Below are 15,187 nucleotides of genomic sequence, written 5' to 3' on the forward strand. Positions count from 1 at the left end.
CGCACCGCCCCCCTCATCTCAGCCAAGGATTTTATTATTAAATCCAGCAGGGATGTTTAGAAGTCTCTAGAACAGAACATTAACATGATTTAAGTGGTATTTTAGGAAATTTAATATGTCAGTGGTATGCAAAACAGACAGGAGTTGGGAAAGGCTCAGTAAGTAGAACAGTTAAAAGACCATCATAACTGAGTGCTTTCTAGACTAAGAAAAGAGCAGGTGTTAGGGTTTCTGAAGTTGGGCATTTCAGAGAGATCCGAGTGAGAGTCTTGGCTCTCCTACTTACTAGCAGATTGTCTTTAAGCAATTCCTTTACCTATCCTGTTGTCTATAATATGAAATACTAAAGTCCTTATTTTTTAGGGTTATAGGAATTACACGAGAAACTCAGAAAACTCTGGTTTTAATGGGTTGGCATATAGTATATGCTCAGTAAATGGTAACCATTGCTGTTATTATTCCAAGATCCAAAAATCAGTTATTTAGGTTAAAATTCAAGATTACTGTTACTGGCCGTGAACATGACCATACCATTGTCAACTTCATGGGGGACTCTTGCATACATTTATGCAGCATCACTGGTGCCAGTAATATTCTAAGTACTCTCCATGTACTGAACTGATTTAGAGGCTGATGTTCTGGTTTTAAAGATGATCCCAACCTCACATCTCAAAGGTGTAATGATAGGTGATTTTAGAAAGTGCCTTTGTCAAGCTTGAGGGTAGCTGCTTCATATTTTAGGTTTATAGAATTATAAGATTTTAGCATTTCACTTTAAAAAAGATTTATTTTGGAGAGAATGTGTGCATACGCGCAAGCGGCAGGAGGGGCAGAGGGAGAGGGAGAGAGAATCTTCATGTAGACTCTCCACCGAATACAGAGCTGGACCGATGGATGGACGGATGGACGGACATGGGGCTCGATCCCTGGAGCCTGAGATCATGACCTGAGCTGAAATCAAGAGTTGGCCACTTAACTTACTGAACCACCCAGGCGCCTCAAGCATTTCACTTTTAAAAACAACCCAGTGTACAAGATCAGAAGCTTACAAAAAAGATAAAGCAGATGATGAGCCTTCCTGTTACAGGAGGATTCCTAGGGTCATAGCTCACTTGAGAAGTTATCTTTTTGAAACCTCTTATTTTCCTAGATGATCAAAGTGCAGACCAGAGGGTTTGAGTGACTAGCCCGAGGACACACACCAGTAATGGCAAGGTCAGGGCTGGAACACAAGTGCCTCGATTTCTGGCAGATTTTGGTTCTCTTGTCAAAAAATAGCACCTCTTTGTCTTTCTAAGCATTTCCATGCCTTTCCCACGAGTCTCATGTGGCCCATCAGACCAGGGGCCTATGGGAACCTTGCCTTATAGCAGGAAGACCAATCTGTCCCCGTAAATTTCATCGACAGAGCTAGAAGACGCAGGCCAAGGAAGCATCTTTCCCTACTATCTGGTCTCTAGCCCTCTGTGACTATCCTCCCAGCCTTTTCATCTCCGGAAATCTAATTTATTTTTTGTGTCAAACTAAATGATGAATTTCTGGTGCTAGGGTCAATATAGAATTCCATCTTTGCTTTCTTCCGCAGAAGTCAGGATGTGCGTTCAACTTGTGATAGCCATGGGAAATCTGTGTCAGACGGCACCTGTTCTCTTCTGTGCCGTGTGGGGAGACCACTGGTAATTCATTACCTAGTTAGTGTGTGGGGCGTGCGGCCAGGCTGTAAAATCAAATATAAATAGAGGAAGTATCTTCATGTAAAAGGATTAGTTTTTTCTCTGTGTGACATCGGGGACGTCCTGGGTGTTTAAAATAAAACAAAATGTAGAACCTGGAATAAGAGAAGCCCTTTGTAAATGAGCCTGCCCTACTCTGATAAGGCAATACTTGCTGTCTTTGTTTTTCCAAAAAAAATCTGCTGATGATTAATGACAGTCCTGATTAAAGATTTAGACCATTTTTTACATGTGTGATTGGCTGGGTAAGCGATAGGCTGAAGTTCGGTTGAGCTGTGTCCTTGTTAGAAAGGCACAGCATGTAAACAAGGGATGGACTGACAGACAGGTTATCTGGAACCTGACCTGCTGAGACTAACGGAAGGGGTCTGCCTGCCAGGATGACCAGACTTTGCGGGAAGAGCGCAGAAGAGGAGGTGGCTCATAATTAAAAATAAAAGGCAATCGAGAGCCTTGCTCCTCAGAGTCTGGTCCAAGGCCCATGGAGCTTTATTAGAACTGCGGAATCCCAGGGCTCACCTAGACTTACCAAATCAAGATTTGTGTCCCCGTTCAAGTTGGTGAAGCCCTGGTCTGGATTTTGTAATCAGCCCTTCCCTTTACTGTTGACAAGATTAATCATATCATTCATTTGCATTAACTTCCGGTTCTCCTCCCTTCTGGGATGATGACCAGAATCTCAGGCATGGTTTTCCAGGCCCCGCAGGGCCAGCCTGACTCCGTCACCCTGTCCGTTGCCGACTACTTTCTAGTATCATTCGGTACACAGGGCTCTTCATGTGGTGTGGTAATCTCTTCCTTCCTGTGTTCTGTTAGACTGGGAGTTTCTAGGTGCTAGAGGATGTCTCGCCCTTTCCTGGAATATTCTCAATAAGTGATCCTTGAATGAGTGGATGAATGCATGAGGGGATGGGATGAATTCAGAACCACTAAGAGCATCTGTGTTGGGGGCCCCTTTGGGCCTGTCCTGAGCTTCCTATTACTTACCTCAAAGAATGATGGCCTGAAGCCTCCATATGAGTGGTCAGGGCCAACCCACAATGGCAGCCCGGCTTGGCTGACCTTTCAGGGCTGGTCTGGATCTTGTTTAAACATCTCCTGGGTGGAAGGCAGCCTTTGGGCTTTGTAGGAATATAAAAAGACCTACGGGAGGTAGAGTTCCTACCCTCAAAGAGCCTACTGTTTGGTTAGGAAGAGAGAGAGGTGTACACAGTGGAAAAGTTTATAGATGAGAGTTGGATAAGAATAAAGGCAGCATAGAAAAGCTGCTCCGAAGCAATGTTTGATTCTCAAAAGAGCAATGTAAGATCCGTGAGAATTAGGGAAGTCCAGGAGGAAGATTTCTTCAGGCTGGAGTGGTCTGAGAAGGCCTGTGGAGAAGGAGAGAGCAGAAACTGAGTCTTGGAGGATGGGTAGGGATGGGCAAAGCGTAGGGAGGGAGGAGCAGAGAGTGCAGTGTGAGCAAGGAGCCCGAGGCGAGGTGTCTGCAACAGTGAGTGGATCTGAACTGGGAGAGATGTACTGGTTCTAGAATTGAGTTCTAGAATGGAATTAGACTCCTGAGGCCAAGGCTGTGGTCCCACATGGTTCTTGGACTGATACTTGCACTCTGGCATGAGCTGGGGAGGCACAGAGGAGAGACAAGTCCTCTGCAAGCTGGAAGACAGAGTGACTGAGACTTTGATCAAGTCAACCCAAATTCATCGCAGTAGAATTTTCAGAGCTCATTTTTGGAGAAGGAAACAAGTAAAAGGAGGAAGATACAGCTAGCGGTTGAAAAGAGGATGATGTCACGCTGCCCATGGGGTTGATAGCGTGGAGGCTTGAATGGGCCTCATCTTTGCTTCTGAATCCCACATTAAACTTAAATTTACATGCAAATAGGATGAAGATAAGTGCTAGAGAGAGGTGTAGCACTTTACAGTTCAGACGTGACAGTCGCTAGCAAAATTGCCTGATACCATGTTTCTCTTCTGCAAAAGGGTACCATGCCGGTGGAAAGGATGCGGATGCGCCCGTGGCTGGAGGAACAGATAAACTCAAATACGATACCAGGGCTAAAGTGGCTTAACAAGGTAAGTGTGTTGGGTGCCTGTGTGTGTGTGTGTGTGTGTGTGTGTGTGAGAGAGAGAGAGAGAGAGGTCCTTACTAAAAGATATGCATGGAAACTGCTGAAAAGGAAACTTGCACTCTTCGTATTCAAAATCTTATGCTTATTAATGACAAAACCAGCCAACCAGAAATGATCTGTGTTATTCTTTAATGATTCTCACCCTCTTCCTTCTCTGAACTCCTCTCTTGCTTCTCCTGGCTTCTAGCATTGGAGGACATGGAAACATGTGGGTTTTGTGTTGGGAATGGAGTCTACTGGTGTTCCTCTCAGTATTCTTCTGAGTAAAGAAAACTTTTGTTTTGGGACTTAAAAAAAAAAAGTTTTCTCTTTTTATTGTGAAGCACTGTTTATGTGCCTACAGGTCTTTAAAAAAGTACGCTGTCCCTTACGACCCCCTGCCCCCCACATATGTACACACACATGTATATAAATCCTTCCTTTATCAGCCTCAGACTCTCGATCGAACTGATCCTACCTGTTAGGAGTGACTCAGGAAGAGAATGGATGTCAAAATAAAGAACACCTGAAAAAATAGATTTATCGCTTAGAAAAGCAGTGAACATACCGCGCCTTCTTTAAGAGGGCCCAAGGGAGAGGTTGCTCTCCCACTGCCAGGAATATTGCAGCTCTTTTGAGTAAATTTCCTTTTCCTCTTCTGCCTCCCCCTCATTGTAATCTTAAGGGCCTGATGAATAATTCAGCTGGTAGGGCTTTATCTTTGTATGGCGCTCCAGAGCTCAGAGCCTGATTGTGGCCCACTTCTAACAAGCGTGCGGGATACTGCTGCATTGCTCTGCTTGCTAAGATCACTCCCTGGCTCAAGCTTGTCTTTTCAGATATCTCTCAAGCCTTATTTCTTTCTCCCTCACCCACTTATTCTTTTTCCACTTATTTTAAATGTGACCGTATTGTATTTGAGTGCATCGGTTTCAGTGGGCCTTTTCTGAAGCAGGATGGAATAAATAGAAATAAGTAAACGATGTGCTCATTTCAGGTGAGCTGCCCTCTATTTGAAGGTCTTATGGCAAACCATTTCTTTTTCTAGGCTTGCTCTGTCCATAATGTTTCAGATTGGTATCCTGGAAGGGTTTGTAATTAGCCTGCTCCAAAGAAACAAACAGGAAATCAGGTTGGGTCTTGGCCTGCATGGTTAGCGGAGCCGCAGGTGGAGAAGGAAAGGGGGGACTGTCATCAAGGAGAATTGAAGAAATGTAAGGTGCTCAATAATGATAATAATAATAAAAACTAATGCTTGTTAATAATGCCAGGTACTCATCTAAGCAAGATACACGCATCAACTCACGTAATCCCCACAATGGGGAAGATACTGTTATGTTTTCCATTCTACAGACCTGGAAGCCAAGGTATAGAGACACTAAGTAGGATTATGTTTTAAAGAACAAGATAACATTGCCTTTTATGACATTTAAACAGAAGTTCCTGATTTCTGAAAAGAAGTGATTTTTTTTTTCTTCTTAAAAAATATATCCACTAAAAAAATATATATCTCCACTGATTTGGGCTGACTCGATGCAAGGGGTAGACTTACAGTGTTATCGTGTCCCCTGTACGAGTAGGCACTTGATATGGTGCGGTTAACTCTCCTCCTAGTGGGTTGGTTTGTGCTAACGTCCTAACCCCCGGAACCTGTGGATGTGTAATTACTTGGAAAAAAAGGGTCTTCAGAAGAAGTTAAGGATCTCAAGGTTATCCTAGCTTGTCCAGCTGGGCCAATGGGATGACGAGCATCCGCAGAAGAGAAAGGAGAGCAGAGGCCACATGGAGACAGAGGTAGAGATTGCAGAGACACAGCCACGAGCCAGGGAAGCACCTGGAACCACCAGAGGCTGGACATGTCCGGGAAAGATGGTCTTTACAGCCTCTGAAAGGGAATATGGCTCTGCTGGCATCTAGATTTGAGAGTTCTGGCCTCCACAACGGTGGCAGGATGGATTTCCGTGGCCGTAAGCTGCCCGGTTTGTGGCAGCTTGTTCGATAGCTCTGGGAAACTAATGCACCCTCTTAGGGTTGCTTCCTAGCCGGGCCCCCCCATTAAGCCTTTTCTTCCACCCACTTTGTCCGTGTTTTTCTGACCGAGGACTGGAAAGTGAGCGGATTCCTTTGTGCGCAGCTGAGCACTAGGCCCCCTTGGGTGGCCCTCCCTGCTGAGCTTCTCTGAGCCGGCCCTTGGCCTGCGAGTTCTCTTCCCTGGAGAAGAGGGAGCGGAGACCCCTTCGCCACCCTGACAGGCCGCTGTGCTGGCCCTCGGCGAGAGCGGGCCGTGACGCCTCTCAGGACGACGCTGGCACAGGAGCCCATGGGTGCCCGGGGGGCCGCTGCGGTGGGCGGCCGACTGGCCTGGGCAGGGTGCGCTCGGGCAGGCCTGCCACGGCCGCTGTGCCTGCACCTCCTCAGGCCATCTTTCTAGAGGTTTCTGCTAACTTAGGCTTTGGCATTCATCTACCCACAGAAATGTTTCACTTGAGACCTTACTTTTATTTCCTTCTTTAAGAAAAAAAAAAAAGATTTTATTTATTTATTTGAAAGAGAGACACAGAGAGAGCACAGCCAGGGGGAGGGGCAGAGGGAGAGGGAGAAGCAGGCTCCCCCCTGAGCAGGGAGCCCCACACGGGGCTCAATCCCGGGACCCCGGGATCGTGACCTGAGCCGAAGGCAGATGCTCAACCGCTGAGCCACCGGGCGCCCCCTCTTCCGTTCAGAGGCACTCTGACTGAGAATCCCCGCTGTGTGTTCAGTGGCTTGGGGTCGTTGTAAAATCTCTTCTCCTGCTGAGGACTGGTTATAACTCAGAAAACGGCACTGTCTGTGGGGCTTCGTTACCCACTTACACATCAGTTGTTCAGGACCGGTCGGTCGCGGTGGTGAAGGCCTCCGTGCTGGAAGGCCCTGGAGAGCAGGCCAGGGACGTCTTGATTGCTGCTGCTCGCTGGCTCGGTGCTAGGCCTCCTGCCTGACCCGTGGGCGGCTCTAGGTGAGCGATGTGTGTGCCCTCCAAGAGGACCAGTGCTGGGGACTGTGGCTTCGTTCTGTTAAGATAACTGGGCTTACGCACATCGGGTTGGTGGGTGTCGTGTTCCTCTCAAGTGGAGAGTCCATCATATCCGGGACATCTTAGTAAGAGACAAATAGGTTGCTAATGAATGCCTTAAATTTGTTTCCATTTCTTTTTCTTTTTTTAAGATTTTATTTATTTATTCATGAGAGAGAGAGAGAGAGAGAGAGGTAGAGACACAGGCAGAGGGAGAAGCAGGCTCCCTGAAGGGAGCCCCATGTGGGATTTAGATCCCGGGACTCCAGGATCACGCCCTGAGCCAAAGGCAGATGCTCAACCGCTGAACCACCCAGGCGTCCCTCATTTCTTATTCTTAATGCATCCTGAGGAGGATGGTGATGGCTTGTATCCTCTGAAGGAGCAGGGACGATGTCTGGCAAAGCAGCATTATCACTAGCTCATGAAAAAGGCCTTGGCTTGGGCCTGTTACTTTTCATTATGAGTATTTGCAAACATACTCGCAGATTTGAATAGTCTAATGACTAGAAAGAATAGTATAGCAAATTCTTTTTTTTTTTAAGATTTTATTTATTTATTCATGAGAGACACAGAGAGAGAAAGAGAGAGGCAGAGACACAGGCAGAGGGAGAAGCAGGCTCCATGCAGGGAGCCCAACGTGGGACTCGATCCCAGGACCCTGGGACCACGCTCTAAGCTGAAGACAAATGCTAAACCGCTGAGTCACTACGCATCCTGCAAATTCGAATGTAGTTTTGTTTTTTTCCTTTTATTTTTAAACATTTTATTCATTTATTTGAGAGAGACAGAGAGCACCATTGTGGAGAAGGGGTAGAGGGAGAAGCAGACTCCCCACTGAGCAGGAAGCCTGATGCGGGGCTCAGTCCCAGGACCCCGGGATCATGACCTGGGCCAAAAGCAGACACTTAACCGACTAGGCCGCCCCTCTTGTGTAGTTTTCAAATTCACATCCAGTTTAAAAATTACTAACATTTAAAATATTTCTATGTGTATATGTGTATGGCATTTGAAAGCAACTCCCTGATACTGCACGTCAGTAAGACTTAAGAGCATTTTTTGTGTATTCACAATAGGATCACCAATTGAATAAACCACTCATCATTAATCATAATTTTTCAGTCTCATCCCTGCATCATCCATATTTGGAATGCCTTGTGTATTCCCCAAAAATATGTTTTTACAATTGATTTCTTCAGTGAGAATCCAGAGAAGGCTATTCTGACTTGAAGTGTCTCCTGATTGCCTTGATTATGTACAGTGGCCCCTATTTATTTATTTATTTATTTATTTATTTATTTATTTATTTTCCTTCTTGGCATTGACTTGTCCAAGAGACCAGGTCAGTTTTGGACTGGTCCAAATGCTTGCTTGTGGTTTCTCTGGGCCATTTCTTGAGGAAGGAAGGAGGCAGCCATGACCAGGTTCGTGGTTTCTCTTGTAGCTCTGGTTGATTCCCACTCAGTTATTATTTTTTTTAAGATTTATTTATTTATTTATTCATGAGAGATACACAGAGAGAGAGGCAGAGACACAGGCAGAGGGAGAGGCAGGCTCCATGCAGGGAGCCCGAGGTGGGACTCGATCCCGGGTCACCAGATCAGGCCCTGGGCCGAAGGTGGTGCTAAACCGCTGAGCCACCCAGGCTGCCCCGCCACTCAGTTATTGACATGCTCATTTCATGTGGGAGAGCTGCCTAGACCCTGGAGCTGAGGCCACTCCCCAAGTGTACGGTGTCACCAGGTAGCTTCATACCTTATCCTTCTGTTCACATTGAAAGCAGGCTTGTGCTTGTGGAAATGTCAGGCAGGCTCAGCACAAGGTAAGGAGTCCAAACAAAAATAGAGTACGTTGGAACATCTTACAAGTATTAGGGGAGGGAAGAGGCAGAGGGAGTTAAGAGAACCGGTTTCCCCTTGGGGTCAACATACGTCTGTTCTGCATTACTCTAGATAATCTTCTCAACTCAAGCAATGATTCTCTCTCCTTCCCTCATGTGGGCAGAGTCTTCTCTCTCTATAAACATGAGTAGAGTCTGGAACATGTTGTACTTCCATACACAGTGTGCACAGCCTGTGTGGAGGGGACGCTCAGGGCTTCTAATGGCACATACTGATGTCACAGAGGCTACACAGACCCAGAGCAACGCCGTCACCATCCCATAGGACACAATGATCTATGACCGGAATGTTTACTGGTCAGAATCTCTTCCAGTTTTAAAATGAATCTCACTTTCTTTTTCTTTAGCATAGTGCTTTTTTAAAAAAAAGATACATGTAATATGTTTGTTAGTATTTTTTGCAACATGAAAAACTAGTTAAAAGTGACACGAGGTTTTTAAAAAATTTACCACTTTAGCCATTTTTTAAATGTATAATTCAGCAGCATTGTCTACTCTTAATGTTATATGCAAGCCTCACCACTATAATTCCAGAATTTTCATCAGCCCAGAAAGAAACACTTGCCCATTAAGCAGTCACTTTGCATTGCAAAGTATTTTAAATCTTTTCGTTGTGCAAGGCATCCACTAATCTGCTCTCTATCTCTGTGGATTTGCCTTTTCTGCTCATTTCACATAAATGGGACCATTCAATATGTGGCCTTTTGTAGAAAGCTTCTTTCACTTAGCATAATGTTCAAGGCTCATTTGTGTTGTCGCACTTGTCAATGCCACATTCCTTTTTGTGGCCGAATAATATTCCATTTTGTGCATGTACAACATTTCCTTTATCCATTCATCGGTTGATGGACATTTGAGCTATTGTGAGTAGTGCTGTTATGAACATTCACATATAAATGTTTGTTTCGACATCTGTTTATAAGTCTTTGAATGAAATTACTGGGTCTTGTGGACACTCTGTGTTTAACTTTTTGAGGAAGAGCCAAATGATTTCCACAGCGTCTACACCATTTGACATTCCCGCCAGCAATGTAGGAAGGTTCCTCTTTCTCCACATCCTGACCACCAACTTATTATTTATTTACTTATATTACTTTATTCTGTCATCCTGGGGGGTAGGAGATGGTATCTCATTATTGTTTTGAGATGCATTGGCCTGATGATTAATGATTTGGGGTGTGTTCATGTGCTACTGGCCATTTATCTATCTTCTTTCAAGAAAGGTCCATTCAGACCTTTTGCCCAGGAAAGAGGATCCATGGATCCATGGCGGATAATTGCTAGGTTTAGTCATTATGTTTGTGGGTTCGTGATTTGGGGATAGTTTCAGTGAGACTAAATTTGGTAGTTGTGTGCATCTGTGTGCACACACATGCAACTCCATGCATGCAGATGCTTAAAAAAATCTATTTATCAGAATCAACTTTGTGTTTAAGATAGATTTCAGATTGCATCACCTCCACAACTCTTTTGACCTACAGAAATGTGCAGCAGCAATTCTATAAAGGATCTGCATCTGTAGGCATAAACATTTAGATTCTGGTTGCACTTTCAGGAGAACTCCTTCACCAAAATACATTTATTTGTTTTTTTTTCATTTTCATGTGAACATCAAAAACTGCATTAAAAGACTGCTCTCTGATGTTTCATCTACATTAAAAAAATAAAATTAAAAAACAAATAAAATAAAATAAAATAAAATAAAATAAAATAAAATAAAATAAAATTTCACCCAGCCCTTGGCTGACACTGCTCTTTGGAAATGGCTGACCTGAAACCATGCTATCTCCATGGATGGGGAGGGGTTTATGAGAAGTCTCTCACTTTCAGTTCTTTTTATTAACTGAGTTTTAAATACAACAGAATTTTCCCTTTTGACAGTTTTTGGGGAACTCTCAAATATTCTGAAGTATTTTTAGCTCAGGCTTCTATAGAGGCATTGAGTCCTTTTGGGGGTCAACTGGGACCCTTCCTGTCTTTCATTGTGTGAGACCAAAGTGGTGGGAAATCCCTACTGACATTTTTTTCCTTTCCCGGTGTATTGTGCAAGGATTCCCCATACCTAGAATCTACCAGAACTACCTCTAGGGCTTAAAAACACATAGTTTTCCTGGGCCTGGTTTCCACAGAATCCAAGACAACAGATGTGTCATAGGATGGGAAATCTCCGTCTGACTCCTGGGAGACAGCGTGTGATGGGACTAGGTGATTGAGTGTGGGGTACGTGACCTGGTTTTGAATTTGGACACTTGTTATGATAATTTCCTTAGCTGTATAATTTAATTCTCTTCCTCAGTTTCCTCAACTGTAAAGCAGAAATTATTACATATATGTAGCTCAGTAGGTGCTTGCAAAAAAAGGAAACTAGACCATGTGAACAGGTGGGCAGTCAAGTGCCGTGGGAACTTAGTGACTGCTGGTCCTGTCAGGATTGCTGGTTAAAGAAGTTGCACAAGTTGTTGCTTGAAGAAGTTGTTTCCAAAACGCTAGTGTCTAATCCCATGTTTGCCAGGGTTGGTATAAACTGAGTTACCTACCTCTCAAGGCTGTGAGAGAGATGGAAAGGGTCTACCGTAAGATTTGTACCAAAAACCTTTTCTCTACGAGAAAAGTAGTAATCATGGCCACACATTCCATACATCTTCTTGCTGTTTCATGCAGGTTTTAACCCCTGAGTAGACACATTAGACCGAATCTTCTATTTCTGTTGGCTGCACAGTAGTTTGAGGTATTTGATCTCTGTGGCCATGACCTCAGATAACCCCAATTTCCCTTTAGCAGCACAAATGGGTATAATTTTGGAAAGTTGCCTAAATTTTAATTTACCTAAGGCAACTGGAGTTCCTCTCTAGCAAATGATGGAATTCAATGATAACAATAAGCATTAGAAGTTTCGGTCGGTGGCCAGTCATCTGTGGTCCTTTAAGGAGAAATGGCACACATAATGGAACACATTGGCATATCCCCAAATCAAGTCCTTGGACCTTGGCATGCATTCCTGTTCTGCCAGACTCCATACGACTCTGAATCTCTCCCCAGTAGGACTGTCAAGATCTGGGGCCCAGTGAGGAGGCAGGTTTGGTTCCTAGTGGATTTTGCCATAGACACTCTGCACACCCAGTGTCCCTTAGTAGAGAATCTTACTGGCTAGGATGGAGAGACCTTCTGTAAAGGTGGCTAAAACCCTATTGCCGCAGTCTTTTTTTTTTTTTTAATTCTTCTTTTTTTTTTTTTTTTTTTTTTTTTTTAGGAAAAGAAGATTTTCCAGATCCCTTGGATGCATGCAGCTAGACATGGGTGGGATGTGGAAAAAGATGCACCACTCTTTAGAAACTGGGCGATCCATACAGGTATTAAAACCGCATCGTGTATAGAGGTAGATGCTATTGTTGTTGTTGCTTTCATGCCTTTTTAAAAATATTTTATTTATCTATTTGAGAGAGAGAGAGAGTGCAGGAGTGGGGTGGGAGGGGCAGAGGGAGAAGCAGACTTCCCACTGAGCAGGAAGCCCGACTTTCAGGGCTTGATCCCAAGACCCCGAGACCATGACTTGCGCTGAAGGCAGATGCTTAACCAACTGAGCCACCCTGGTGCCCCAGTGCTTTCTTTTTTTAAAAAATCGAGATATAATGGACAAATAAAATTGTAAGATATTTAGAACATACCACGTGATGATTTGATTTATGCACTATGTAAAGATTCTCCCCATTAATTAACACATCCATTACCTCTCATATTTGACCTTTTATTTTTTTTAAACATTTTTTATTATTTACTTATTTATGATAGTCACACAGAGAGAGAGAGAGGCAGAGACACAGGCAGAGGGAGAAGCAGGCTCCATGCACCGGGAGCCCGACGTGGGATTCGATCCCAGTTCTCCAGGATCGCGCCCCGGGTCAAAGGCAGGCGCCAAACCGCTGCGCCACCCAGGGATCCCTTGACCTTTTATTTTTTATTTTTGGTGAGAACGTTGATGTACTTTCAGCAAATTTCAGTTCTACAATACAGTGTTAATAACCATTGTTGGTTTTTTTTTTTCCCGCTGCATGTATATGGCTTATGGCCTCATGAAGACAGCTCTGAAAAACCTGTGGCGTGTCCCCAGGCACATCCCATCCAGGACACATGGGCCACAGACTCTGTCACTCAGAAGTGATACTTTGCCCATCCTATAGCAACTTAGTCCTTAAATTTCCTTTAAATGTGGGGTTCTGATTATGCTCTTCAGGTGTACGCCAGGGGAATATAGAACCTATTTGTTCTGGAGTGGTAAATTTGGTTGGAACTTATCTCTCCAAAAGGTAGTCAAGAATATATTTGTTTATAAGAAAATGTAAGTAGAGAGCTGTTTATAGGAATAGCCTTTTTACTAATATTTGAGAGTCAGATGAAAAAGAGGCGCTCTAGTTACCTGGGCTTGTTGGCCTCCCCAACCTGCCAAGCTTTCTCGGTTACTTACCTCGACTCCTATCTTCTATCATTATTAATTTTTTCTCATGCCAGGGTGACCGGTTTGTCCCAGTTTGCCCAGAACTGTCCAGGTTTTAAGACAAAAGTTCTCACATCCCAGGAATTCAGTCTTGGTCCCAGGCAAATCTGTAGTAGCCTGGAATTAAAAATGGGGTCTCTAAAAAAAAATGATGGGGTCTCTGCAGTACCTGGTCAGCAAGACTATGTTTCCAGAAACTTCTACCCTATATTATTTCCCCTGTTTTTCTTAACCTTCATTCTTTTGGCTATTTTGTTAGGAAAGCATCAACCGGGAGTAGATAAACCTGATCCAAAAACATGGAAGGCGAATTTTCGATGTGCCATGAACTCCTTGCCTGACATTGAGGAAGTCAAGGATAAAAGTATAAAGAAGGGAAACAATGCATTCAGAGTGTACCGGATGTTGCCCTTATCTGAGCGACCTTCTAAGAAAGGTAGATATTTACTGACTAGAATAATGGCCATGTAATATAGATCGCCATACCTCCACGATTTCTGTATTTCCACATCTGTGGTAAGTCTGAGGTTAGAACACTTGTTCACACTGTGGATGATCGTCCCACCTCTGCCTGGCTGGGGCAAGTGACCATCAGGTCACCAGAGACGGTCAGAGAACCCTGTGGAATTTTGACCATGTGTAGATTAAAGCATATACGGAGTTCATTGAGAGTTCCAGAACGAACTGAGGAGGTGGGGGGAGAACGTTTCTCTGTACATTCCTCAGGAAGTGACCCCCAACTATTTTTTTGTTGTTGCCACAGGAAAGAAACCAAAGACCGAGAAAGAAGACAGAGTTAAGCACATCAAGGTAATCTTTGGTGGTTCAGATGAAAAAGCCAAAGTTGTGACTGTGTTAGTAATTCCTGTTCTGTCTCATAAAAACAAGTAACATGATCCCTGTGACGTATTTGATCTTTCTTCTTCGGCTGTTGTGTTTTCTGTGCTTTTCATGTCTCCTCTTTGGCCTGTCCCCTCGCGCAGACTCAGTACACCTATCCCCTGCTTAATCCGATCTCACTGAACAATTTATGAATGAAGTCCCCAGTTCACACTGAGCTCCATCTGGTCCCCACGACTGTTGCCAGCGGGGCCCAGAGCTCCAGGCGAGCTCCAATAGCCAGCTATCTGATCATATCGAGTACGTTTCCAGGCTATTCAGTAGATCTTAAGGCATATTATATATTATATACTTGTATTAAGACATATCACCTACCTGTTACGTTATCTATTCCATGACATGCCATTAGGTTGGGGGGTACCTTTGAACACCCTATTAGTGTAGTTCCCAGCCGATTTTCTCTGCTCCATCCCAGAACTGACTCCCAAAGGTTTTCTGTAGGGGTGTGTGTACACATGCGCATGCGTGTGCATGTGAGCCTTTCAGGGGGCTGTGTAGTCTGGAATCCCCTGACGTGTGAGCATCTTTGTGCCTGGATTGGAAGGCCTTTGTTAAATAGCCAGAGCATAGCCATATATCCATGCCAAATTGAGGATGAGCTTCAGTTGCTGAGCAAAGAGGAGATACCACACCCCCAGGCCTACAGGCCATCAGAGAGAAGACTGTCTTAGGGTTCAGTGCACTCTGTTTACAAAATGAAGAAACTGAGGTTCAAGGGAGCTGAGGGCCGTGGGCCCAAGGGCCGTGGGACTCATGGCCAAAGTCGCGTGGTCGTGTAGAACTGCACTTAAAGGTGACGCCAAGTATTCCAATTCCTAATCCAGAATCACTATCGGAGGGAAGAACCAAACCGTCCAGACAGCACAGTGTTTAAAAGCAAGCCAGTTAGTCCAGATAGTCAGAAGAAATACAGAAATACTGACTTCTGATATAAAGTGAGACTTGTGGGGGTAGAGATAGTTTGAGGGGAAGCTGAGATCAAGTGTTAAAGTTTCATATT

At 44.3% G+C, this 15,187-nt stretch overlaps 1 protein-coding gene across 7 annotated transcripts in view; it reads left to right on the top strand.

Annotated features, from left to right (window-relative positions):
• Window positions 1-15,187, top strand: part of IRF2 (interferon regulatory factor 2) — a 79,827-nt gene that overhangs the window by 35,022 nt on the left and 29,618 nt on the right. For all 7 annotated transcript variants that reach the window (XM_038560430.1, XM_038560429.1, XM_038560431.1 and 4 more), the window contains 4 exons: window positions 3,716-3,808; window positions 12,046-12,145; window positions 13,547-13,723; window positions 14,051-14,097. In XM_038560430.1, the coding sequence (XP_038416358.1) occupies window positions 3,722-3,808; window positions 12,046-12,145; window positions 13,547-13,723; window positions 14,051-14,097 (411 nt within the window). In that variant the 5' untranslated portion in view covers window positions 3,716-3,721. The remainder of the gene's footprint in view (window positions 1-3,715; window positions 3,809-12,045; window positions 12,146-13,546; window positions 13,724-14,050; window positions 14,098-15,187) is intronic.

The sequence above is a fragment of the Canis lupus genome, chromosome 16 (assembly GCF_011100685.1).
Source record: "Canis lupus familiaris isolate Mischka breed German Shepherd chromosome 16, alternate assembly UU_Cfam_GSD_1.0, whole genome shotgun sequence".
NCBI classification, from domain to species: domain Eukaryota; kingdom Metazoa; phylum Chordata; class Mammalia; order Carnivora; family Canidae; genus Canis; species Canis lupus.